The 27,278-nt window shown below is 40.9% G+C and overlaps 1 protein-coding gene across 4 annotated transcripts; it reads left to right on the top strand.

The window, feature by feature from the left end:
• The first annotated feature begins 104 nt into the window (after positions 1 to 104).
• TUBD1 (tubulin delta 1) lies at positions 105 to 26,973 on the top strand. Of its 4 annotated transcripts, none has more exons than XM_032429280.1 (9): positions 105 to 366; positions 1,184 to 1,399; positions 4,499 to 4,646; positions 5,441 to 5,657; positions 6,543 to 6,774; positions 11,866 to 12,030; positions 20,465 to 20,605; positions 24,589 to 24,772; positions 26,504 to 26,973. In XM_032429280.1, exons 2-9 carry the CDS (start codon positions 1,228 to 1,230, stop codon positions 26,604 to 26,606), a joined length of 1,362 nt encoding a protein of 453 aa, XP_032285171.1. In that variant the 5' UTR covers positions 105 to 366; positions 1,184 to 1,227; the 3' UTR covers positions 26,607 to 26,973. The 4 variants fall into 4 exon arrangements, with proteins under 4 accessions (XP_032285171.1, XP_032285170.1, XP_032285169.1 ...); XM_032429279.1 differs by having other exon boundaries at positions 105 to 370; XM_032429278.1 differs by having other exon boundaries at positions 105 to 374.
• The last annotated feature ends 305 nt before the right edge of the window (positions 26,974 to 27,278 follow it).

The raw sequence follows: 27,278 nt of genomic DNA, 5'->3' as shown, positions 1-27,278 counted from the left end.
AAGCCAAACTGTGGGCAATGAACATGCGTAGAGCTATCTCCTGGAGCCAGGTACTGGCAGAAACATGCGCAGAACCCCAGCCGAAGCCTCTTATGGTAGCTAGATCGTGCGCATTCTCGGCTAAAGCTTTTGATGGACAATGAGCATGCGTACCTTGTCTGAAGTTGATAAATTGAAATTGAACATGCGTAATTAACCTTTCTGAATAGAGGGGGGGAAAAAAAACACACACACAACAAAACTCTTCGTTTGTGAACATGCGCAATTCGTTCTCCGTAGCCTTTTTTTAAAATCGAAAGTGAGCATGCGCATAATGAGGGGGTTGGCCCGCTGAAGTTTGAACGGGACGGAAACGGCTGGTTCTGGGTCTGTGAGTGAGTGGGGTTTATGGGGAGCTCCTGGGACTGGTGGGGAAAGGGAGAAACTTGGTTTTGCTATTCTATTTCGGTGGCCTTGCGAAAGTCACATAACCTTTCAGAGTCTCAGTTTCCTTATCTATTAAATGAGAATACCTAGTTTGCAGGGTTGTTTGAACATTGTAAGTACAGTCTGGCTCGAAAGCACCTGCTCTTTCCAGTGCTGCGAAGACCTGATGTGAAGTCTTTACCAAAAATTGTCTCTTTTCATTGTTAAAAATAGTGAAGACTTACTCTCCTGTTTCATCTAGTCCTCTCTTTCCAAGCTTTGTCTTCCTTGATGTCTAAACAGAAGTCTTTCTTGCGTTATTGTAGTTACCAGGCCAGAAGGTGATTGGTAGAAAGTCATTAGTTAGAAGAGAGAAAATTAATAGGTACAGTTGTTGAGCTAACTTTTGTGTTCTGTGTGCCCCTGTAGTATAAAGTATGTACTAGGAATTCCTTCAACTAGCATTCATTTTGTTTTGTTTTGTTTTGTTTTAAATGCATGCTTAGGAACACAGTGAATACAAATCAGATTTCAGACACTATTGAGCTGTCTATGAATGCATTTGGGTACAGTAAATTCCAAATCCCAAAAATATATAGAGAAAGAAAACAACTTCCTTGAATGATTAGCTCCTTAGACAACATAGCTATTTCATCTACAACACCATATATATGGCATTTTTAAATTATGTTTTTTATTGATGTACATCTGACATTTTATTTGTTCCTTGTTTATTAGTACTGTAGTGGTTCTCAAAGCCTATATTTTTCTATTACAGGTTGCTCACTTTTTTGAGGGAATAGGCCTAGTTTGCATCTCAGCATGTCAATAGTAACAGTGCAACTTGGTCAGTGTGGTAATCAGATTGGTTTTGAAGTATTTGATGCTCTACATACTGACTCACACTGTCCCCAGGGACTCTGCTCTAAAAGAGAGAATGAGGCATATCAAGCATCTTGCAAAGAAAGATTCTTCAGTGAGGAGGAAAATGGAGGTATGTGTGATCCATCTATATTCCTCTCCTTTATCTGACACCTCTTCAAGGCCAGGTCCTCAATCCACATGGTGTCTGAACCCCATCTCTTCCCATCTTTCTAGGGAATGACTTTGCTCTCAGCCCTTTGTTTCTGTGTTAACAACCTTTGCCTCTCCACTGGCAACTTCCTGTCAGCACATGAGCATGCTCAGATCTCACCAACCTAAAACCAACCAACCAAACAACATACAACTACAGCTTTTTTTTCTTTTCTTTTCTTTTGTTTTTTAAAGACTTATTCCCTGGCGCGCCTGGGTGGCTCAGTCGGTTAAGCATCTGCCTTCGGCTCAGGTCATGATCCCAGGGTCCTGGGATCGAGCCCCGCATCGGGCTCCCAGGTCAGCAGGGAGCCTGCTTCTCCCTCTCCCTCTGCCTGCTGCTCCCCCTGCTTGTGTTCTCTCTCTCTGTCAAATAAATAAAATCTTTAAGAAAAAAATTTTATTCCATTTTGTGTGTAGGCACTGTGGGGTGGTATAGAGTACAGAGATTTGGAATTTGGAATAAGCGTTGCAATTTTTTTTAAGTAAACTCTACCCCCCATATGGGGCTTGAACTCACAACCCCAAGATCAAGAGTCACATACTCTACCGACTGAGCCAGCCAGGCACCCCAAGCTTTTCTTTTCCTTCTTATCTCTCTACCTTCTCATCTAAGATTCTCAAACCAACTACAGTCCTGCTTTAAGCCCTACACCACTACTGAAGTGCTCAAAGAAAAGTTCCTAGGGGAGTGGAGGGATGGGGTAACTGGGTGATGGACATTAAGGAGGGCATGTGATGTAATGAGCATGGGGTATTATATAAGACTGATGAATCACAGACCTGTACCTCTGAAACCAATAGTACATTGTATGTTAATTAAAAAAAAAAAAAAAGTTCCTAGTGGGGAACCTGGGTGGCTCAGTCGGTTAAGTGTCCAACTTTTTTTTTTTTTAAGATTTTATTTATTTATTTGACAGAGCGAGACACAGCGAGAAAGGGAACACAAGCAGGAGGAGTGGAAGAGGGAGAAGCAGGCTTCCCACCCAGGCACCCCAAGCATCCAACTCTTGATTTCAGCTCAGGGTTGTGAGATCGAGCCCCGCATCGGGCTGGATGCTGGGTGTGGAGCCTGCTTAAGATTCTCTCTCTCCCTCTCCCTCTGCCTTTCCCCACCTCCCTCTCTTAAAAAAAAAAAAAAGTTCCTAGTAATCTCCTAGATCCAGTGACTGTTTCTCTTTTCTCAGTTCACTTAACTTCTGTCCTGGATTTTGTAACATTAACTATAAAACTCCCTCCTTATTTATTTATTTATTTATTTATTTATTTATTTATTTATTTTTAAAGATTTTATTTATTTATTTGACAGAGAGAGAGAGCACACAAGCAGGTGGAGCAGCAGAGGGAGAGGGAGAAGCAGGCTCCCCACAGAGCAGGGTGAGCCTGATGTGGGACTCGATCCCAGGACCCTGGGATCATGACCTGAGCCGAAGGCAGACGCTTAACGACTGAGCCACCCAGGCGCCCTCAAACTCCCTCTTTAAAACTCCTCCTTAGTCTCTGAATTTTTCTTTTCCAGTGGTTGCATCTCAGACTCTCTCTCCTCTGTCCTCACTGGTATAGTTCTCTCTGGGCAACTTCAGTTACTCTTGTAATTTGCAACTTCTTTGACACTAGTGATTCTCAAATCTGCAGCCTAGCCTCTCTTCAGAGCTGCAGACTGATTAGTGGACATCTCCACCTGCATCTCCATGTGTACCTCAAACTCAACATCTCCATAGCCTAGGGCATTCATTATTTTTCCTTTAGAACTTGGGCTCTTACTGCCCACATACCATCAAACAATCATCTGCTGCTTAATTTACCTCCTACATATCTCTTCTCCCCTTTCCATCTTCACTGCCATTGGCTTAGTTCTGGCTCTTGTCCTCTCTCACCTGGATTGTTTTAAGACATTCCTTCTAGTTTCCCTGCCTTGACTCTTGTGTCTATCATATCTATCTTCCACACTGCTGTATTTAAAAAGTCATCTGATGGGGCCCCTGGCTGGCTCAGTCGGTAGAGCGTGTGACTCTTGATCTCAGGGTTGTGAGTTCAAGCCCCACATTGGGTGTAGAGATTACTTAAAAAATAAATTGAAGGGATGCCTGGGTGACCCAGTCATTAAGCGTCTGCCTTCGGCTCAGGTCATGATCCCAGGGTCCTGGGATCAAATACCGCATCGGGCTCCGTGCTCAGCAGGGAGCCTGCTTCTCCCTCTGCCTGCCGCTCCCCCTGCTTGTACTCTCGCTTGCTTGCTCTCTCTCTCTGACAAATAGATAAATAAAATCTTTAAAAATTAATTAGTTAAAAATAAAAGCCATCTGACAATTCCTCACTTGCTTGAACATTTTCAGTAGTTTCACATTATCTTATAGATAAATTTTTAAGCTTTTTAGCACTCCATACCAGGACTTCCAAGGTCTGAGCCCGGCCTGCTTTGGGTCGTACCACATCATACTGCGATTAAGTTTTATCTCTTGCACTACTGCTTCTAGGGCTAGATTGATGTTGTCTTCATCTCTGTGTTCCCAGCACAGTGCTTGGCACATTGTGAGCTCTCAACAGATGTTTGTAGACCTGACCCAGGGATCATTTTAGCCCACACTGATTCGTTCTACTTAGTAGAATGCTAGGCATTATGAACCATCTGCATATACCTGCTGCTGCCCACCTTAATTTCTTTTTTTTTTTTTTTTTTTTAAGATTTTATTTATTTATTTGACAGAGAGAGAATGAGAGAGAAAGCACATGAGAGGGGGGAGGGTCAGAGGGAGAAGCAGACTCCCTGCCGAGCAGGGAGCCCGATGCAGGACTCGATCCAGGGACTCCAGGATCATGACCTGAGCCGAAGGCAGTCGTTTAACCAACTGAGCCACCCAGGCGCCCCTGCCCACCTTAATTTCTAAGCAGTATGACAGATCTTTCTATCCTTAACCTTTGGACTTTTTTTTTTTTTTGGACCTAGAAATTTGTGCTCTGAAATAACCCAAATAAGACATATGAAATATTTTTCTTTTGGTCTTTTTGCTACCTCTAGTTCCAGTTGCCCGGGCTGTACTTGTTGATATGGAACCTAAAGTTACCAATCAAACACTATCAAAGGCTGCCCAGTCTGGCCGATGGAAATATGGCCAGCATTCATGCTTCTGTCAAAAACAAGGTTCTGGAAACAACTGGGCATATGGGTAAGAGTAATTCCTCATGATTTCGGTTTAGATACAGCTACCTGGACAGCATAGTTACGGCTGCATAGTTGATATACCAAGCACATAATCTTGAAATTGCTATTTTAAAATTTAGAGAGTGACTTCACCCGGAAGAAACTCTTCATTCCATCTCATGTATGTCTGTGCTTCAGGTCCAGGTAATGATAAAACCAAGGATCTCTTGCTGCAGGGTTTTCCACTTCATCACTGTCGTTCCACCAACTCACTTATTATCAAAACAGTATCTTTATCTGGCAGGTATTCCAGCTAACAGGGAACACAACAAGGCAGTAGTATGTCCTAGGGTTCTTTGGAAAATTCTGATGCCTGGGTCTTACTTCAGAAATTCTGATTTAATTGGTTTAGGATGAAGCCCGGGTATTGGGATTTTTATAAAGCTTCCCTCGGTAATTCTAATGTGCAGCAAAGTTTGAGAACTACTGCTTTAGGAGTATTATTATGAATATTGAATATTATTTTGTACCATAAGCTTGCAGAACGACCTGGTAACTGAAGTCTTCAGCTACAGGAATGGCCTTTAAAAGAGAATTTTCTGTACCCATTAAATTCACTCTCCCCACAGTCCTGTTCACCTGTTCAATATATTTAACGTATATATTTTAAATTTTATCAGTCAGGGCACTTGTACCTTTCATGAGAGCTAGTTCACATCCATGGGTTTTAAAAAACCTTCCCTATCCTATATCTTCCTGTCTTGCCTCTTTCTGAATAAATTGAAAGGTGTTTGTATTTGTTTCTTTTGTGTTGCATAGTTACTCTGTTCATGGACCCAGGCATGAAGAATCTATAATGAACCTAATCCAGAAGGAAGTGGAGAAATGTGACTCTTTGAGTGGTTTTTTCATTATAATGAGTATGGCTGGGGGCACAGGATCAGGGCTAGGAGCCTTTGTTACACAGAATTTACAAGATCAGTACTCAAACTCTTTGAAAATGAATCAGATTATATGGCCTTATGGAACTGGTGAGGTATGAACATATTAATTGAAAATTTTTATATTTTGGGGGCGCCTGGCTGGCTCGGTTGGAAAAGATGTGACTCTTGATCTCAGGGTTGTAAGTTCAAGCCCCACATGGGGTGTAGAGATTACTTAAATAAAGCTTAAAAAAAAGAAAAAGAAAATTTTGTATTTTGTATTCTTTGAAGTGAAATAAATATAGGTAAAAGATTGATCTCACCCTTTCTTTGGAAATGTCAAGTCACTACATCAGGAGTCATTCATTATATAATATAGTACTTCTGTGAACAATTCATTTAACTTTGCTTAAACTTTTCTAAACGAATGAGGTGTCCTTGTTTTAAAAAATTCCAAAGGAGACAATTGTGCATCTTCTCTCAGGAACCCATTCCTGGATTAGTCCCTGTGGCTATAGTATGTAAAGGAGGGACCTTGACCTTATGTTGGGGTTCATCATGCCATTACCAACCTTCAAAGAATTTTCCTTTCTTCCCATTGAGAGGAAATGTCTATATAGATCAATTTCCTGTTGATCAGCCTTGTAAGAGAAATAATAAAATGGAGATGAGTTAAGTCACTGTAGGAAATGTTGTAGGAAGAAAGTGGGCTAGTAGTAATCACTGTTTTTTGAGCCCTTACAAACAGCAGGACACTGTTCTAAGTGCTTTACTTGCATTCTATCATTAATCCTTACAACTCTCGGAGCTGGTATAATTACTGTCCTGGCTGTACAAGTGAGAAAACTGAGGCTTGGAGAGATTACATAACTTGTCCAAGATCATAGATCTAGAAAGTGACAGAGCTGGGATTTGAATCCAGGCAGGATGCCCTTCAAATCTATCCTCTTAACCACTCTTTTCCCTTGCCTTTTTTTTTTCTGACTTTTCCTCTCCAGGTTATTGTCCAGAACTACAACTCCATTTTGACTCTTTCTCACTTGTACCGATCTTCAGATGCCCTCCTTGTTCATGAAAATGATGCTCTTCATAAGATCTGTGCGAAACTGATGAACATCAAGCAGATCTCCTTTAGCGATATAAATCAAGTCCTTGCACATCAGTTGGGAAGCGTGTTCCAGCCTACGTATTCTGTGGAAAGCTCATGTCACTACAGAAGAAATCCATTAGGTATTTGTCCTCTTGTATGTAATTTGTAGGAAAGTCTTATGTTCTGAAAGCCTCAAAGTTACTCCCCACTGGCTCTTCCTCTCTATCTGAGGATACACTCAGGTTTCCCTCCTCTCAAAAACCTCCTAAAGAGCTACCTCACTCTCCAACTGTCTTACTGAAGTTTTGAGAAGTTACTAAATTTCTGAAGAGTTGTGATACCCATTGACTCCATTCTTCAGGATCCTTTCTCTTCTTCTTCTTTTTTTTTTTTTAACAGCAACTTTGACATGTAATTCACATACCATACAATTCACTCATTTAAAGTATACGATTCCATTTTTAGCGTATTCACAAAGTTGTACAACCATCATTCTCATCACCCCATAAAGAAATCCATCATTCTTTTTTCAGCTTGTCAAGTGGTGCCTTATCAATTCAAACCATCTAGATGCAAATAACTCCATAATCTATACCCTCCTCAGTCCTAATCTCTTCCTTGGAGACCTGTATCTTGTTAATTTCTCTGTATGTCATAGTACTTACCATGTTGCACATCTGTTCACTCAACCAATATTTATTGACTTCCTACTATGTGCCAGTCACTATGCTAAATGTCAGGGATCCAGTGGGAGCCAATGCAGACATTGTGTTCACTGTGAAATGGGAAGGAGAGACATTAAACAAATAAATTACACCAAGAACATATAATTAAAAACTGAGTGAAGTGCTCTGAAGGAACGAAGTACAGTTTCAGGAGAATGTGTCACGAAGAGATCAGACTTAGGCTACAGGGGCAGAGAGGGCTGCCCTGAGGAAATAACACTTGAGCCGAGAGCTGGATAAGGACTCGGACATGACTTAGCCAAGGGAGGGAGGAGATAGTAGCATGTGCAGAGGGAATAGCACGAGCAAAGGCCTTGCAGCAGAAGGAAGCGTGGCACATCAAAAGAGAGAAATCCAGTGGCACTGGAGTGCAGAGAATGGGGTAGGGGGGTGCCTGAAACCTGAGGCTAACATGGTGAGCAGGGGCAGGCCTTGCAGGTCCTTGTAAGCCATTTAGAGGCCTTCCTCATCACCCAAAGAAAAGGGGAAAACTGCTGAACAATTTTAAGCAGGTTAGTGACATAATCACTTTTACTTTTGAAAAATCCACTGGACTGCCTGTGGATAGCTGATTGGAGGTTGAGTCTGCAGGCTCGTCTAGTGATTCCTCACTGGACCTCACTGAGAAAATAAAGGCACTTAGTCACACAGGAGCTCTCTCGACTCCCCCACCACGTTTGCAAACCTTACTGTACTGTCTGGACTCACCTTTGCACTTCACCTGGTGTTCCAGTGGGAGAAGTGTCCTGCTCCTATCAAAGGCTGATCTCTCGCTTGGCTTCTGGGTCTCAAGCCCTCTCCTTTCTCAGGGACTTAATTCGTCACTCATCTCTTGTCCTCCATGCGTCTTTCCTGGATTACTGCCATTAACAACTCTCTGGCATCTCTCACACTGAAAATACCCTCCTTTGACCTCACCTCTAGTGACTGAACCTATTTCTCTGTTATTCTTTAGAACAACGCAAGGGTGTCTGCCCTTGTTGTCCTCTCCTCTTCATCTCTTTACTCTTCAGCCCACTCTGCTCTAGTTTCTCCACCCCCCACTTTTCTGAAATTGCTTTTTACAAGTCACAAGTATGTCCACATTGCCAAATTCAGTGGACACTTTGCTGTCCTCGTTTCTATCAACCTGTCAGTAGAATTTGGCATGGCTGACCTTTGGTCTTCCAAATCTTCTCTTTGTCTTTTGTGACAGCCCTCTCCTGATTTTCCTTCTATCTCAGTGACTACTTCTTTTATTTCCTTCTTTTCTCTTCTTTTGGCTCCTCTTTTTTCCCAAGCTCTAAATGCTGGTCTTGGACCCTCTCCCTGATAACTGGCCCACTTTCATGGCTCTAAACACCATCTGTATTCTCCAGCCTGCTGGTTTATCTCCAACTCCGACCAATTCCCTTAGCTCCAGATTTCTATATCCAGCAGCCTTCCTGTATGACATCTGTATGTACACATTTCATGGACATCCCAAACATAATGTGTCAGAAACAGAGAGCTTTCTCCCAGAAGTTTGTTTCTTTCTCACTCCCTCAGTTGCTCAGTTTTAAAATCTTAGGTCCAGGGCTGCATGGAGCCTACAGGGGGGAAAAAAAAAAAGATTCTAAAATCTTAGGTCCAGCTTTCTTACAGTGAAATCTACCATTGCCTCAATTGTATGTGATACAGCTTTTGTCTTCCAGGTTCCCTTCTTTCCTGCCATTCTGTCCGTTCAGGGGCACAGCCTCGGGGGCCTCTTTATTCATCATACAGCCCAGCTCATTCTCACCAGGAGGTCTGTTCTTGCTGTCCTCATCAACTTCCTACTCCCTCTATCAGGAATATTCTCCTGGCCATTTCCCATTCATCTTCCCAGTCTGAGGTCGCTGTTACCTCCTTAAAATGGCCTTCCATGATGATCCTATTTGAGGAGTGAGTGTCTATAATATCATCCCATATGTTCCCTTCCTAGCACTTATCACTCTCTGATGTTGTTTTTGTTCACTTATTACCATTTTTATTCTTTGTTTCTAACCACTAGAATAGAGGCTCTGTGAAGGCAAGGCCTTGCTCACCACCATGTCCCCTGTCCTCAGAACAGTGCCTCTCATATAATAGGTCCTTGCTAAAGGGGACTAAATAAATGGAGCTAACAAGGATGGATTTGAAAGCAATTGGGGGTGGGGTAAAGTGCACAGGACTAGGTGATGGATTGGATCTGGAAAATGACATAAAGGGAGGTGTAGAGCAGAATTCGTGAGGCCCTGATTTGCATATCAGTATAAATTGTAGTGCTATTCACTAGCGCTGGGGACGCTGAAAAAGGATGTGGTTTGTGGGGCACAGTAGAGGGCAAGGAAAGAGGTGGGTCTTAGGCGTGTTGAGTGTGAGGTGCCTTTGCCATACCGTAATGGAAATGTCATGTGAGGAGTTGGCTGGAAGGCAGCTAACCTGGTCTTCCCACTTCAACCTTTGCCAACCCAGGGGCGCCTAGGTGGCCCAGTCGTTGAGCGTCTGCCTTCGGCTCAGGGTCCTGGGATCGAGCCCCGCATCGGGCTCCCTGCTCAGCGGGAAGCCTGCTTCTCCCTCTCCCACTCTCCCTCCTTGTGTTCCTGCTCTCACTGTGTCTCTCTCTATCAAATAAATAAATAAAATATTAAAAAAAAAAAAAAAAACCTTTGCCAACCCACAGTCTTTCCTTAAGTATAGCAGCCAGAACTCTGACTTTGTCTAAAAGGTTAAATCCTGTTAGATCCTGTTACTCTCCTACTCAGAACCTTCAAGAGGTTTCCCGTCTCACCCAGAGTTAAACCCAAAGTCCTTGGAGTCATATGTAAGGCTTTGCTCTGTCTGGTTTCCCACTGCTTTGTTGATCTTATATCCTGCTACTCACTCTCTTCCAGCCACATTGGCCTCCATGCCGTTTCTCAGGTATGTCTGCCGTGCTCCAGAGTCTCTGCACTAGATGACCTCGGATATCCACATGGCTCCACTCAGGTGTTTGAGGAGATGGCACCTTTACAACAAAGCATCAGCGTTAGTGGGCAACAGTGTTTGGCATCTAAATTCTGAGGGGTCCCATCTGTGAGATGGGGCGACTTGCTAAAGCTGTGCTCTGACAGGCACAGAGAACGTGAGGATAGAGGGTGGTCCAAGACTGGGTTTTCACTAGAAAGATCTGATGAAGAGAAAAGGGCAAGTAGTTGGGTTTGGAGAGAAGTGAAGCAAGGGGAAGACTAATGGACTGAGAAGTCAGAAAGTCCGTGGGTTAGTTAGTCTTATTCCATAGGCTGCTATAACAAAAGTGCTGTATACTAGGTGACTTATAAACAACAGAAATTGATTTCTCGTGGTTCTGGAGTCTGGGAAGTCCCAAAATCGAGGCAGCAGTGGTAGAGTCTGGTCAGGGCCTGCTTCCTGGTTCTCAGATTGCCTTCTCACCATGTCCTCACACGGCAGGAAGGGCTAGAGAGCTCGGTAGGGCCCCTTTTATAAGGACACTAATCCCATTCAGGAGGGCTCCACCCTTACTATACCATCACCTCGGGGGTTAGGATTTCAGTATATGAATTTGAGGGGGAACAAACCTTCAGTCCAAAATAGGGTCTCAATGGGTCCCAGAATGGTTAAAATGAGAGTGGGTGAACAAGAAGGCTGGAGGGAAAAGTAAACTGTGACAATTAATAATTCATGTATTAGTGCTCAGGCTATGTCCATTGACTGTTACTTGTTTATTTGTGCTGTGCAATAGAATTCAGCTCTAGGTATTTTGCAGAAAAGGATTTTTGTGTTTAGAGGAAACTCCATTGGCCATAAGATCAATTTGTGCAGCACTTTGTAGACGTTTTTGTCAAAATCTGTTCTTTTCCTTAGGATATACGATATGAGTTTGTACTGTTATAAAATTTACATTTCATGTTGTTATAGTAATATATTTTTCTCCCTCCTCTAGTTTTTTTCTATAAATATACAAAACAGCTCTGAATGCAAAACAAATTAGCCTTTCTCCATAATCCTGTTTCATTACAAATATAAGTTTCTAAAGATAGGCATATTCCTGTCTTGAGGAATCACTAATCGTGTCTTTTTTCCTAGAAGAGTTTGATTTAAAAGGTTCTGATTACCATTTAAATAGGTAAAATGAATAAGAGATCTACGAAAATTTTCTAAAGGAATGTTTAGTGAATATAAAATGATGATAAAAGCATAGTCGTTCTCATGCTTACTTTATTTTCCTGGGGTGTAGCTAAATATTTCATTCATGTTTCCAGTTTCTTAGCTTCTAAATTCTTGTTTCCTTTTTGGCAAAGTGTCTTTTCTCACTCGTGCTAAGATAGGTGCCAAAATATGTAATCTGAAATAGACATTGTCTCTGAAATTCTATTTTTCTATTTATGTTTTTAAATTTAAGCAATTCTGGTCTTGGAGGAGAAAACATGTTTGGCCCCTAAAACCATCAAACCACAGTTGTGTATGGGCCAATGGAAATGTAATGGAATTTAAAAGTTTAGTTCAGATTTTTTTTTTTCTTTACAGGAGACTTAATGGAGAATTTAGTTCCCCATCCTGAATTCAAGATGCTGGGTATTCGTAACATTCCTCAAATGTCTGAGAACTCACTGGCATACAGCACATTTACCTGGGCTGGCCTCCTCAAACATCTGAGACAGATGCTCATTTCTAATTCAAAAATGGAAGAAGGTAAAGGGTATTTTAAAAATATGCAGGCCACAAGCTGGGAAAAGTGCCTGTACTGGAATTCTCAATTTAAACTTGCTTGGCCAGTTGAAACAATGGTGCCTTCTTCTGGTCAGGGAGGCCCCCTCAGAAACTCACCAGGACATCCCAGGAGGGTTCCTTAATCACTTCACAGTTTCATTTCCCAAAAATGAAAAAAAATTTCAGAGGAGCGTGACATTTATTTATTTTTTTTTTTTAAAAGATTTTATTTATTTATTTGACAGAGACAGAGATAGCGAGAGCAGGAACACAAGCAGTGGGAATGGGAGAGGGAGAGCAGGCTTCCCGCCGAGGAAGGAGCCCGATGTGGGACTCGATCCCAGGACCCTGGGATCATGACCTGAGCCGAAGGCAGACGCTTAACGACTGAGCCACCCAGGCGCCCTGACATTTATTTTTTTTAAGGTTATTTATTTATTTATTTTTAGTAATCTCTACACCCAGCATGGGACTCAAATTCACTAACCCGAGATCAAGAGTCGCACACCAGCTGCTGCTATTTCATTTTATTTTTATCAGAGTGATGTATGCACGTATTTTTAAAAAATCAAATAGTCAAACCTGCTGATATTAAGCCTTCTTCAATTCATCCAGGTTCTGTAGGGCATGTTCTGCCTGTCCATTAAATGTTAATGAATCCTAAAAAAAAAAAAAAAAAAATCAAATAGTCAGAACTCATCTAAGTGTATACTTATATCCGTACATTGCATTGTATGTAAGTTATATCTCAGGTTTTTTTTTTAAAGCCAAGTAATTGTCCAATAGGAATTTATAACAAGGAAAAGAGCAGTTCCCTGTCCTACACGTCCCGCCTGCCCCAATGAAACTACTTTCAATGTTTTTACCTGTTTTTTTCTGGAATTCCCCTCCATACTTCTAAGTATCTTGCTTATACTGTTACTTATTTTATATTTTATGGTTACAACATACTTTTGAGTTAGATTAGTTTTCAGTGTTTATATTACTCTTGATAGGTAGATATTATTTACAGTTGAGCCACGTACTGTATACATAGATTAAATCCTATTTCATGTACAGTTAATTTTTTCTTCCTCTGGTTGATAATTACACTTATTTGGGGTGTAAGACACTTACTTGTCTGGCTCAGTCGGTAGAGCATGCAACTCATGTTCGAACCCCACACTGGGTATAGAGACGACTTTACAAAAATTATGCTTCCTTGGTCAGTATTCTGTGTGCCTATCACTCATCTATCCCTAAATTTTTCCATAAAAATGGATCCCTTCTCCACATGTTCAAACCCATCAGGTACTCTCTTACTTTCACTGTCTGCTTGGAAATGTCCCTTCTGGAGACCTCATCCTCTTGTTGCTGCCCTGGTTGCTCTCCGGGCTGGATGAGCAGCCAGCACCGGCATCTCTGCCTCGTTCTGTGTTCTATCTGATTTCCTAGATTTCACATCTACCTTTTTTTTTTTTTTTTTTGGTTTATTCCCTCATATTGATAGACCACACTCTCCAGGAGCTTCCGAAGAAAAAGTACAGGGAAGGTAAAAAAAAAAAAAATTTAAAGCTATATAAATGTCATTATTCTGCCCTTACATTTGATTGATAGTTTGCTCAGGTATAGGATCTGAGGGTGGGGAGTCATTTTTGCTCAGAATTTTGAAGGCATTGTTCTGTTACCTTCCAGCTTCCAGTGGTGCTGTGAAGTCCAATGTCAATCTGATTCCTAATCCTGTTTTGTCCTCTCTTGAATCTTTTAGGATTTCTCTTTGTCTCTAACATTCTGGAATTCCTTAGTGTGGATCCTCCATTATCTCAGTAGAATGTAAGCTTTAGAAGGGCAGAGATTTCTATCTGTTTTGTTTACTGCTGTATCTTCCGAGCCTGGAGCAGGGCCCAGCGCGCGGCCGGAGCCTCCCTGGGTTAGCCTTTCCTGAGCAGACGGCTTCTAGGGCGAAGCGGGGCACGCCCTCTGCTGCCGGGAGTGAGGTCGTCTCAGGCTCTCCCCACTCCGCGCACTAATGCTCTTGTTTTCCCCTCTTTCAGAAGTCCTGGCCTGTTTCCAGGACCTCCGCTGGGGGCAGAAATATCAGCTTTCTCTGGTTGCTAAGTCAGCCACCGCTGGTTCATTGGCTTGCCAGCTTCCAGTGTTGTTCCCATGATCTTCTCTTCCCTTCCCTGTTTTCTTGTTTATGCCTTTTAAAAATGTCCGTGATTGTCTTGTTAGTGAGATTTTGGGAGAGAGGGACAGTAGACTGGTATGTTCAGTCTGTCATGTTTAACTGGAAATCACTACTATTAGTGATTATTTGAGCAGCATATATTTTATCACAAATAACAATGACAGGTTTCAATACTATGAAAGCGGATGGATTTCCTCTACATTTACGTACCAGTGATACCTTATGGATTGTAGATCATAGTGCCTGAGATCTGGAGATAAATAGAAATGTTACATCTTAAAGGAATGCTTACCAAATTTTTTGGACTCAGTACCTGTTTTTCTAGTAATACCTATTAACATCTCAAGGAACACAGTGTTCCTCAGGGTATATAGTATAAGACGTGCTGCTCTGAACTCTCTTAGGTCAGTAAACCACAGTTTGCTTAGTCATTTTCCCATGCAGAATCTTGAGTGTCAACATTTTTTCACAGTAATAGATACAGCTTTGAACATATAAATATTTTCATATATATGAGTATATATGAATAAATATATTTATGTCAACAGGTTGAGACAAATAGCTTTAAAAATCTTCATATATATATGTGTATATATATATATATATATATATACACACACACACATATATATATATATATATATGCGCGTGCCTGGGTGGCTCAGATGGTTAAGTGTCTGTCTTCGGCTCAGGGCATGATCTCCAGGTCCTGGCCTGTGATCAAACCCCATGTCAGGCTCCCAGCTCAGCGGGGAGCCTGCTTCTCCTTCTCCCTCTGCCTGCCACTCCCCCTGCTTGTGCTCTCTCACTCTCTCTCTCTCAAATAAATAAATAAAATCTGTAAAAAAAAAATCTTCATATATTATCAGACTGCTCCATATGAAGATTGACCCTATTAATATCACCTTCAGCCATGTATCTGTTTCCACATGTCCTAGCAACGGAAGAAATGAGTAATAGCAGAGGGAGCCAGGCGGAACTTACGATGTCTTTTATGACCTAGCTCTGGAAGTCACACACCGTTTTCCTCTTTTTAGTTTTAATTTTATTTAAGTAATCCCTACACCCAATATGGGGCTCACAACCCCGAAATTAAGAGTCACATGCTGTACCGACTGAGCCAGCCAGAAGCACCCACACGCCATCATTTCTACATCATCTTTTTGATTATTAAGGTTATTAAGCCCTATGCCATGTGACAGGGGACCACACAAGGGCCTCAGAACCAGGAGGGAAGGATCACTGGGGTTCATCTTAGAGGCTGGCTACCACTCTCTGCCCTCTGTCTCCTACCGAATCATGTCTTCCCATATACAGAATGGACTTAACCGCTCCCAAAGCCCTTTAGCAATCAGGCTAAATTCCAGAATCTTGTCATCTAAAAGCAGGTCCAGGTATGGATTTACACTCCTCAGGTGAGATTTTTTGAGTATAGATCTTTTTTGGGGGGGTTTTTTTTGTTTGTTTTTGTTTGTTTGACTATAGCTCTTTGAGTACAGTTACCTCCCCCCCACCCCCGATCAGTAGATAATGGTGAAACAGGCATAGCATAACTTATAGACAGCCTCCTTAGAAAGGGGGAAATAGAGGTACATAGGAGTCAATGGCCCTTAATTCAGCAGGGCACATCCTGGCAGTTTCTTGATTACAATGCAAGGCCTACGAATAATTTTTCATGGCTTTTGGCTTGGCTCTCTGAACCAAGCTAAATTATAATTTTATTTTTATTTATTTTATTTTAAGTAAACTGTACGCGCAACATGGGGCTTGATATCAAAACCCCAAATTCAAGAGTTGACTGCTTGGGGCGCCTGGGTGGTTCAGTTGGTTAAGCATCCAACTCTTGATTTCGGCTCAGATGTCAGGGTCATGAGATCCAGCCCCAAGTTGGGCTCCCTGCACAGCGGGGAGTCTGCTTGAGATTCTTTACCTTTGCCCCTCCCGCCCTCACTCACACTCTCTCTAAAAATAAATACATCTTTTTAAAAGGAAGGGAGGGAGGGAGGGAAAGAAAGGAAGAGAAAGAAAGAAAAAAGAAAGAAAAGAAAGAAAAAGAAGAAAAAGAAACCCTCCCTAAAGCCATCTGCCCTGCTTCAATCGAGACTTTTTGCCCTCAACAACCAGGGGACACTTGTCACCCTGGATATTCTCTTTGCCTGTCTCCTGGGTTGGATATTCTGCTGTGAAGGTTTAGGCAAAGCCCAAGTGATCTGGGGAAAGAGGAGGGGAGGGGTCATGGTTTTTTTGGGTTTTACTAGATCTCTCTGGTTTCATTATGTACCTTACCCGTAACTCTGCCTTGTGCTCTCCAGACCAGAGACCCTCAGTCATATCCTCTCCAGAATGTAAACCTTCAGTTTTATGCTGGGGTAGGGAAGAGGCAGTCGTCATGCTAAACAGACAAGTTTAGCAACATTCCTTAATCAGGAGTCAAACATAGATGGTTCTCTACATGATAGCAAAGCTAGTTTAAGAGCCAGTGACTTAGTGTTTTCATGGATCCCCTTAAAGAATGCTGTATCACCAATGCTGTGCAGAGACAGAGGACAGTAATGTGTGACAAAACATTGGCATCATTAACGCTGAGTCAAAAAGTGAGAAAGTCACTGTGAAAACATTTTAGGAAAACCTTAACCAATTTATTTTGTTACATTTTTTATGGTTGCTCAAGAATGATACGATTTTTAAAAATCTAAACCTAATTTACTCTAAAAGAACTCTTTCAATAAGTATAAAATTTAATGATCTGAATGAATCATTTAATTGACATAATTTGACAACATTTTTTTCTCTTAAAATCAATGGTGTCTTAGATGGAAGGAAATATAACATTGTGGATTTATATCCCTTTTTTGTTACATGGGTTGCAAATATTTTTCTCCATCATTTTTGTCTTTTGTATTGTATTTTTCACCATATGGAGGTTTTCCATTTTTATGTGAGCCGTATATCTTCCTATTTTATAGATTCTGAGCCTTGCCTCAGATATAAAATATTTAGTATTCCCCAGTATTTTTATAGTTTTATGTTTAATATTTAAGTTTTAACCCATCTGGGGCTTATTTTTATTTCTGATAATGCCTTTTTTGTTACTTCTCTTCCCATTTTAAATTTTATTTGCTTAACTTTTCCCTTTTCATTTTTTATATGTTAGTTTTTCAAGAGCCTAACTTTGGAAGGCTTCATTTCTTTTTTCTTTTTGAAACTTTTATTTATTTATTTTTGAAACTTTTACATAATGTTGATTACCTTTTATTTCTAGGTAATATAGAGTGATGAATTATCTAACAAATACAGCTTTTAGGGGGGCCTGGGGGCTCAGTCCGTTAAGTGTTCCTGCTGAGCGGGACCCTGCTTCTTCCTCTCCCTCTTCCACTCCCCCTGCTTGTGCTCTCTCTCTCTCAAATAAATAAATAAATAAATAAACAAAATCTTAAAAAAAAACTGGCTTGTGATAATGGTTGCATAACTCTGCAAATTTACTAAAAACATCACCGAGCTATACTCTTATCATAGGTGAAGCATATGGTATATAAATCACACCTCAGTAAAGATATTTAAAAATTTATGACCTACTGTAAAAGCTGTATTTGTTTGTTTTTTAAGATTCCATCTATTTGGCAGAGAGAGAGCACAAGCAGAGGGAACGGCAGGCAGAGGGAGAGGGAGAAGCAGGCTCCCCGCTGAGCAGGGAGCCCGATGTGGGGCTCGATCCCAGGACCCTGGTATCATGACCTGAGCCTAAGGCAAATGCTTAACCAACTGAGCCACCCAGGCACCCATATCACAAGCCAGTTGTAGAATATGTCCATCACTTCAAAAAAATCCTTGTGTTCATTTGCAGTCAATTCCCATTTTTATTCCTACTCCCAAACAACCACTGGTGTGCTTTCTGTCTCTATAGATTTGCCTCTTTTGGACATATAATATAAATGGAAGTAGACAATATATAGTCTTTTGTGTCTGACCTTTTTCACTTCGTGTCTTTGAGGTTCATCCATGTTGTAGTATATATCAGTAGTTCAATCTTTTGTATTGCTGAATGGCATTCCATTAGATGGATATACCACATTTTGTTTAGATGTCCAACAGTTGATGGATGATTAGCTTGTTTTCACTTTTTGTCTAAATGAATAATGCTGCTGCGTACATTTGTATAAAGTCTTTGGACATATGTTTTCAGTCTCTTTTTTTTTTTTAGAATATCTCACAAACGTGCGATTTACAATGACTTTTTTTTTTTTTTTTTAGATTTTATTTATTTATTTGACAGAGAGAGACCCAGCCAGAGAGGGAACACAAGAAGGGGGAGAGGGAGAGGGAGAAGCAGGCTTCCTGCAGAGCAGGGAGCCTGATGTAGGGCTTGATCCCAGGACACTGGGATCATGACCTGAGTCGAAGGCAGATGCTTAACGACTGAGTCACCCAGGCGCCCCCAGTATCTTGATTATATACCTATAAGTGGCATTGCTTGGTCAAAGGATAAGTCTGTGTTTAATGTTTTGTAAAATTGCTATACTTTTTCCAAAGTGGCTACACCATTTTACATTCCCACAAACAGTTTAAGAGGGTTTCAGTTTTTCCACATCCTTGCCAACATCTGACATTGTTAGTCATTTTGATTATAGCCATTCTAATAGGTGTTAAGTAATGTCTCCTTGTGGTTTCAATTTGTGTTTTCCTAATGACTGTGATGTTGAGCATCTTTTCATATGCTTGCTAGATTTGTTTATCTTCTTCGGTGAAATTCTGTTCAAACATCTTTCTGACTTTTAAATTGGCTTGTTTGTCTTATTATTGAGTTCAGCATGCCAAAATTTTTGGTTTCTTGTGTTTCTATTTTTGTTGAAAATCAATCTGTTGCTGTGTGCTGAATTTTATCCCTATCCCACGTATACTTTAAGAGTATTTTCTTTTTTTTTAATTTAAATTCAATTAGCCAACACACAGTACATCATTAGTTACAGATGTAGTGTTCAACAACTCATCAGTTGCGTATAACACCCAGTGTTTATCATATCATGTGCCCTCCTTAATGTCCATCGTTCACCCAGTTGCCTCATCCCCTCACCTGCCTCCCTCCAGCAACCCTTAGTTTCCCATAGTTAAGAGTCTCTCATGGTTTGTCTCCCTCTCTGATTTCTTCCCCTTCAGTTTTCCCTCCCTTCCCTTATGATCCTCTGTACTATTCCTTATATTCCACATATGAGTGAAACCATAAGATAATTGTCTTTCTCTGCTTGACTTATTTCACTCAGCATAATACCCTCCAGTTCCATGCATGACAATGTAAATGGTAAGTACGCATCCTTTCTGATAGCTGAGTAATATTTCATTGTATATATTAAGAGTATTTTCTTGGGGCACCTGGGTGGCTCCGTCGTTAAGCGTCTGCCTTCAGCTCAGGTCACGATCCCAGGGTCCTGGGATCGAGCCCCGCATCGGGCTCCCTGCTCGGCAGGAAGCCTGCTTCTCCCTCTCCCACTCTCCCTGCTTGTGTTCCCTCTCTCGCTGTGTCTCTCTCTGTCAAATAAATAAATAAAATCTTAAAAAAAAAAAGTATTTTCTTAATATTTCTACATGACTGGTCAGTTTTCAATCCTATTTTTGTTTTGTTTCTACATCCCTTAACATTTTTGTATGTATTCTGTTTGTTCCCACAGGTGTATAAAGTAAGGTTCACCCTTTTTAGGTGTATGGTTCTATGAATTTGGACAAACCTCTATAATGTGTAACCTCCACCACAATTGAGATAGAGTGTTTCCATCATCCTAAAAAGTTCCTTCATACTTTGTAGGCACTCTCTGCCCCCCACTCCAGCCCCTAGCAACTACTGATCTGAATTTCATTCCTATGGTTTTGCCTTTTCCAGAATGTTCTATAAATGGAATCCTACAGTATGTAATTTTTTGAGTCAGGCTTGTTTCACTTAGCATAATGCTTTTGAGATTTATCCCTGTTGTTTGTTATGTGTATTAGTAGTTTCTTTTTACTGGTGAGGAGAAACCCATTGTGTGCATATACCACCATCCTTTAATACTCTATGAAGAATATTTCATGCCTTTCTCAGGATTGAGTAGTTTGAATCACTTTAGGTCAACCAGATAAGAATTTTTAAACATTTAGTAGAAAAAGCAACTTTTACTTATCAAATAAAAATTTATGTAAAATATACATACCGTAATATGTTTTTCTCTTCTTGCTCAGAGCTATTTTTAAAATCTCTTGCTTCTTTTCCTTTGGTAGGTATTGATTGGCAGGTACGGCCTCCTTTACCAGGACTTCCTACTCTGGGTAAAGCGTCTCTCAACAGGGGGCTTCATTTTAACATGTCCATTGCCAACTTGGTCATCCTTCGTGGGAAAGATGTGCACAGTGCGGATCTGGGTAAGCAGAAGTTAAGGTGAAATTAATATGTACATTTTGTACATCTACATGGTAACACATTTTTTTTTAAAAAAGGAAGTCCCTGAATTTATTTTTAAAGAAAGGAAAATCATAATTTTGTGTTTTAGTAGCAAAATGTAACCATTGTATCAGTTAGTATGTGACCGGACACCAAAAATAGAAGTGATTGAAACAAGATACAGGTTTAATTTTCTTCTGAACCTTGCTGTTCTTATTGTCCTCACTTTATAGCTTCCTCCTTGTAGTCCAAGGCATCTGTTTGAGCTTCACCATCAAATCACATAGGTATGAGCATGCCACCCGCCTCCTCCTAGGGTTGCACACCATACTAGTGTTTATATTACCTTTGATTGGGGCTGACTCATGTGCTACACCTAGCTGCAAGAGTGGCCATGAGCACAGTTAAAATTTGGGGGTTCTCTTACTAAAGAAGAAGGGGAGAATAGGTCATGTAGCCTAACTAGTGGTCTCTGTGACAAGCATTTTGTTATAAAACTTTCAGGAAGTTCGAAGAGCAGTAACCTGTCAGCTTTGTATTTTTATGGAAAATCTCCAAGTTTGTCTTATCTTTATTTGATGGTTTTGTTTTATTTTTTTAGAGATTTATTTATTTATTTTGGAGAGAGAGAGTGCATGCGCGAACGAGGGGAGGGAGAGAGGGAGAGAATCTCAAGCAGACTCTGCTGAACGCAGAGCCTGACAAGGGCCTTGATCCCACGACCCATGAGATCACGACCTGAGCCAAAACCAAGAGTTGGATGCCCAACCAACTGAGCCACCCAGGTACTCCTTATTTGATGATTTTAACAGTATCAAATTGGCTGCTTCTAGCTGTGATATAAAGAAAACCAGTCCCACATCGGGCTCCTTGCTCAGCAGGGAGCCTGCTTCTCCCTCTGCCTTCTGACCCCCCTGCTTGTGCTCTCTCTCTTTCTCTCTGACAAATAAATCTTAAAAAAGAAAGAAAGAAAGAAAGAAAACCAAATAATCTAGTTCCTGTTAATACACCTTTGATAAGAAAGTGGTAATTAAAAGGGATCATTTCAAGTCTGTCAAATGGTATACTTTCTCCCACCTCAGAACATTTTCTTCATATTCTTCATTGTAGATTTTAAATTAAGAGAATTAATAAGAGGATATATAAAGTAATCAAACTTCCAAAAATGTATCCACAGCAAATGACATACATACAGAGAGGTGTTCTTGCAAAGATAGTCACTGAAATATCTTTCACACAAAAATGCAGAAACAGGGCACCTGGGTGGCTCAGTCGTTAAGCGTCTGCCTTCGGCTCAGGTCATGATCCCAGGGTCCTGGGATCGAGTCCCGCATCGGGCTCCCTCCTCGGGGGGAAGCCTGCTTCTCCCTCTCCCACTCCCGCGGCTTGTGTTCCTGCTCTCGCTATCTTGGTCTCTGTCAAATAAATAAATCTTTAAAAAAAAAATGCAGAAACAACCTAAATGCTCAACAGTAGGAAATGTGTTAAATAAATTATGGTATACTCATATAATAAAACTTTATGAGTGATATTTATTGACATGGAAAAGAGGTTCACAACATATTACTGAATGAAAACAGATTACGGAACAGCGTTTTTGTAAAATTACAGACACAAGGTCAGCAAAATGTTCATGGTCTTCTCTGGGTGGTAACATTTCAGATGTTAGTTGACTTTTAAATTTTCTTTTTTGTTTGTTTGTTTCAAGTTTTTATTTAAATTCCAGTTAGTTGGGGCGCCTGGGTGGCTCAGTCGTTAACCGTCTGCCTTCGGCTCAGGTCATGATCCCAGGGTCCTGGGATCGAGCCCCGCATCGGGCTCCCTGCTCGGCGGGAAGCCTGCTTCTCCCTCTCCCTTTCCCCCTGCTTGTGTTCCCTCTCTCGCTGTGTCTCTCTCTGTCAAATAAATAAATAAAATCTTAAAAAAAAAAGAAAAAAAGAAAAAAGAAAAAGGAGGGCGCCTGGGTGGCTCAGTCCTTAAGTATCTGCCTTCGGCTTGGGTGATGATCTTGGAGCCCTGGGATCGAGCCCGCATCGGGCTCCCTGCTCCGCGGGAGGCCTGCTTCTCCCTCTCTCTCTCCCCCTGCTTGTGTTCCCTCTCTCACTGTGTCTCTCTCTGTCAAATAAATAAAATCTTTAAAAAATTAAATAAATAAATAAATTCCAGTTAGTTAACATATAGTGTAATACTAGTTTCGGGTGTCGGATTTAGTGACTCATCAGTGACACACAACACCCAGTGCACATCACGGGTGCCCTCCTTGATACCCATCACCCATTTAGCCCATCCCCCGCCTACCTCCCCTCCAGCAACTGCCAGTTTGTTCTCTGTAGTTAAGAGTCTGTTTTATGGTTTGCCTCTCTCTCTTTTTTCCCCTATGTTTGTCCATTTTGTTTCTTAAATTCCACATATGAGTAAAATCATATGGTATTTGTCTTTCTCTCACTGACTTATTTCATGTAGCATAATACACTCTAGCTCCATTCATGTTGGAAATGACAAGATTTCATTCTGTTTTATGGTGGAGTAATACTCCATTGTATCTGTATACCACAACTTCTTTTTTTTTTTAAGATTTTATTTCTTTATTTCAGAGAGATGAGAACACGAGCTGGGGGAGGGGGACAGGGAGAGGGAAAGAAATCCTCAAGCACACTCCCCACTAAGTGGGGAGCCTGATGCAAGGCTCGATCCCAGGACCCGAAGATTATGACCCAAGTGGAAATCAAGAGTCAGACACTCAACCAACTGAACCACCCAGGTGCCCCTGTACACCACAACTTCTTTATCCATTCACAGTCAGTGGACATTTGGGTTCTTTCCATAATTTGGCTATTGTTGATAATGCTGCTATAAACATCGGGGTGCATGTGTCCCTTTGAATCAGTATTTTTGTATCCTTTGGGTAAATGCCTACTAGTGCAATTACTAGGTCCGAGGGTAGCTCTATTTCTAACTTTTTGAGGAACTTCCATACTGTTTTCCAGAGTGGCTGCACCAGTTTGCATTCCCACCAGCAGTGTTAAGAGGGTTCCCCTTTCTCTGCATCCTCACCAACACCTGTTATTTCCCGGGTTGTTAATTTTAGCCATTCTGACTGGTGTGAGGTGGTATCTCATCATAGTTTTGATTTGTATTTCCCTGATGATGAGTGATGTTGAGCATCTTTTCATGTGTCTGTTGGCCATCTGGATGTCTTCTTTGGAAAAATGTCTATTCATGTCTTCTGCCCATTTCTTAACTGGATTATTTGTTTTTTGGGTGTTGAGTTTGATTAGTTCTTTATAGATTTTGGATGTTAACCCTTTATCAGATATGTTATTTGCAAATATCTTCTCTCATTCTGAAGGTTGCCTTTTAGTTTGGTTGATTGTTTCCTTCGCTGTGCAGACTTTTTGTCTTGATAAAATCCCAATAGTTCCATTTTTGCTTTTGTGTGCCTTGCCTCCAGAGACGTATCTAGTAAGAAGTTGCTATGGCCAAGGTCAAAGAGGTTGTTGCCTGTGTTCTCCTCTAGGATTTTGATGGTTTCCTGTCCCCCATTTAGGTCTTTCATCCATTAAATTTTCTTCATAATACTTTTCTGAATGGTGTGAATTATTTTTTTTACAATGAATATGGATCATCTATGCAAAAGCAATATAAAGCTAGTTTTAAAGATTTTTATTTATTTTTGTGAGAGAGAGAGAGCGCGTGCACGAGCAGGGGGAGGGGCAGAGGGAGATGCAGACTCCCCACTGAGCAGGGAGCCTCATGCAGGACTCATCCCAGGACCCTGGGATCATGACTTGAGATGAAAGCAGACGTTTAACCAACTGAGCCACCCAGGCGCCCATAAAGCTAGTTTTAAAAGGCAAAACAAAAGGAGACTTCTGGTGAAATGAATAAGAAAATATGTTTATTAATTTGTTTCCAAAATTAATGATTTATGATGTAAACAATGGCTTGTGTTGTTTTACTCTAGGAGGATTTAAAGATTCAGCTCTCTATACTTCTTGGTTAGAGCCTATTAATGCTTTCAATGCGTGGAAAACCCACCGAGCCTTTAGCAAATATGAGAAGGCTGCAGCATTGGTCAGCAATAGCCAGTTCTTACTAAAACCACTTGATACGATTGTGGGCAAAGCGTGGAATATGTTTGCTTCAAAGTAAGTAAAAAATAAATCTACAAACCTTTCTAACCTTAGGCAGATAATATCTTAAAACACAAGGCAGGACCTGGAATGTTTTAGTCTGTTTGGTTTGCTGTAACAAAAATAGCCCAGACTGGGTATCTTATAAACAACAAAATTTATTTCTCAGGAGTTCTGGAGACTAGGAAGTCCAAGGTGAAGGTGTTGGCAGATTCGATGTCTGATGAAGACCTACTTCCTGGTTCATAGGTGGTTTGGGGCAAACGGCCGAAGGGGCAAAGAACCTTTCATGGGCCCCTTTTAAAAGGGCACTGATCCCATTCATGAGGGCTCCACCCTTGCGACCGAATCACCTTCCAAAGCCCTCACCTCCTAATACCATCATCTTGGGGGTTAGGATTTCAATGTACCAATTTCGGGGGAACACAAACATTCAACCTATAGCCTGGAGTAAGCATGGCTACCACTGTAGGTATGAAACTGGGTCATGTTACTTCAGGCGTCATTTTCTTATCTGCACAGTGGGTCTACACTGAGGATGTGTGGTGAGGATTAAATGTGATAATCATGTAAAATTACCTACTACAGTGCTGTTACTGACTAGTCATTTCTAAATGAAATGAAATGAAAGTAGAAATTTCATTATAAGGATGGGACAATAAAATAGTTTTCCAAAATAAGACCCTTGAAAGAATGGAAGAGATTCTGATCTTGTTCAGCAAGAAATATTCCAAGTTCAACTCCCATCTGCTAAGAAATGTGTTATCAGATTTCCTGACCTCGGCCACAATTACTTAATGTCAAAGCAAAATTCCCATATCAATGGGCAAGACCTCTACTGTGATTAGTCAGGATTCCCAAGGGCCCCCCATCCTGCACATGGCCGTTCCATAAGCCCCCACTCCCAGGACTGTGAACTCTGTCCTTTCCTGGTATTGTTCTCTTCCCATTCCCATTAAATGGCAGCAGCCCTTATTACCTCAGTTTAATCCATGTCTGTCCTTGACATTCTTTTTTTTTTTTTTTTTTGCTTTTTTTTTTTTTAAAGATTTTATTTATTTATTTGAGACAGAGAGAATGAGAGAGAGAGAGCACGTGAGAGGGGGGAGGGTCAGAGGGAGAAGCAGACTCCCCGCCGAGCAGGGAGCCCGACGCGGGACTCGATCCAGGGACTCCAGGATCATGACCTGAGCCGAAGGCAGTCGCTCAACCAACTGAGCCACCCAGGCGCCCTGTCCTTGACATTCTTTTTAACATGATTTCTCCTGCCTCAGAACATTTTGGGGGTATGAGATATTCAAAGAACCACCTGGCATAAGTGCAAATTACATGTCTGAAAAATACCTGGGAGACTTCACTTCATTCCTAGAACTGGATTAATGTGTTTCTGCAGTTTCAAGGCTTAGGTAAAAATTCTCAGGCACTTTTTAGAGTTGATATTGAACCCAGTCATCTCTGTATGGTGTTGAATATGTGCTGGGTTCGATAACCAAATCTGAACATGCTTCTTTTTCCTGTGTGCTTCTTATTGTCACTCTCTTGAACGCTAAAAAGACAGGGAGCTTGACATAAACTTTCAGAGTTTGCTAATCTTTGGAATTAACATTGAAGCAAATATAAGACATTTAAGAGATTCTGCCATCCTCAAATATTCATGAGCTAGGAAAGTTCTATTTATTGTTTGATTTTAAGAGTTATTCATTTGCCTGAGATTTTTTATTTTACATTTGCTGTTTCTTTCACCAGAGCCTACATTCATCAGTACACAAAATTTGGAATGGAAGAAGAGGACTTTTTGGACAGTTTCACATTGTTAGAACAGGTTGTTGCCAGTTACTGCAACCTCTAATCTCGAACAAAGGAAAAAAGTACCTTAAGTCATTTTTGGGCTAAAATATTTTCAATAGTACTTTCTCTGTACGGTTTTCAAATCTCTACCTGTTAAAGTAACAAAGTCAAATGCTGTTTCCTTTGGCATATTATGACCACAGAAAAGGAGGAAAACCTTTTAAACCGAGAACATCATGTTTTCAATGAAAATGTCTACTTGGTATTTTCATTTGTAAGAAAGAAACTGGTGCTTCTATAAAAAAATTTGGAAACACTTTGCTGAAATGTTGGAACTCTGGAAGTATCCAAAAAAGGGAATATTATGTTCTGTCCCCATGTTTCTAAGTCTTCCCTTCTTTTTTTTTTAAAGACTTTATTTGAAAGAGAGCGAGCGTGGGGGGAGGGGCAGAGGGAGAAGCAGGCATCCCACTGAGCAGGGAGCCTGATATGGGGCTTGATCTCGGGACTCCGGAAGTCTTCCCTTCTTTATTCCAAAAAGGATTCACTAAATACCAGCTAAACTTTTACAGCACAATTTGAAACTGAGAAATTGCAGTTATGCATTTAATTGAAGTGGATGCTTTGAACCACAAGAGGGAGCTATTGTCATATGCTAGATTATGAACTTTTTAAAAAATATTTTCTTCTGTAACAGTAAGATTTTCCACTTTAAGCAGCTATTTAAAAATAA

The sequence above is a fragment of the Phoca vitulina genome, unplaced genomic scaffold, assembly GCF_004348235.1.
Source record: "Phoca vitulina isolate PV1807 unplaced genomic scaffold, GSC_HSeal_1.0 scaffold40, whole genome shotgun sequence".
Taxonomy (NCBI): domain Eukaryota; kingdom Metazoa; phylum Chordata; class Mammalia; order Carnivora; family Phocidae; genus Phoca; species Phoca vitulina.
The sequence above is the reverse complement of the archived record's forward strand: the minus strand, read 5'-3'. Positions and strand labels throughout refer to the sequence as shown.

Bases quoted from the DNA above. Each gene is read 5' to 3' on its own strand.
- TUBD1 (XM_032429280.1), top strand. From the start codon at position 1,228: ATGTCAATAGTAACAGTGCAACTTGGTCAGTGTGGTAATCAGATTGGT. The intron at 1,400-4,498 runs GTATGTGTGATC...TGCTACCTCTAG, and splicing joins CAGTGAGGAGGAAAATGGAG to TTCCAGTTGCCCGGGCTGTA. The intron at 5,658-6,542 runs GTATGAACATAT...TTTCCTCTCCAG, and splicing joins GGCCTTATGGAACTGGTGAG to GTTATTGTCCAGAACTACAA.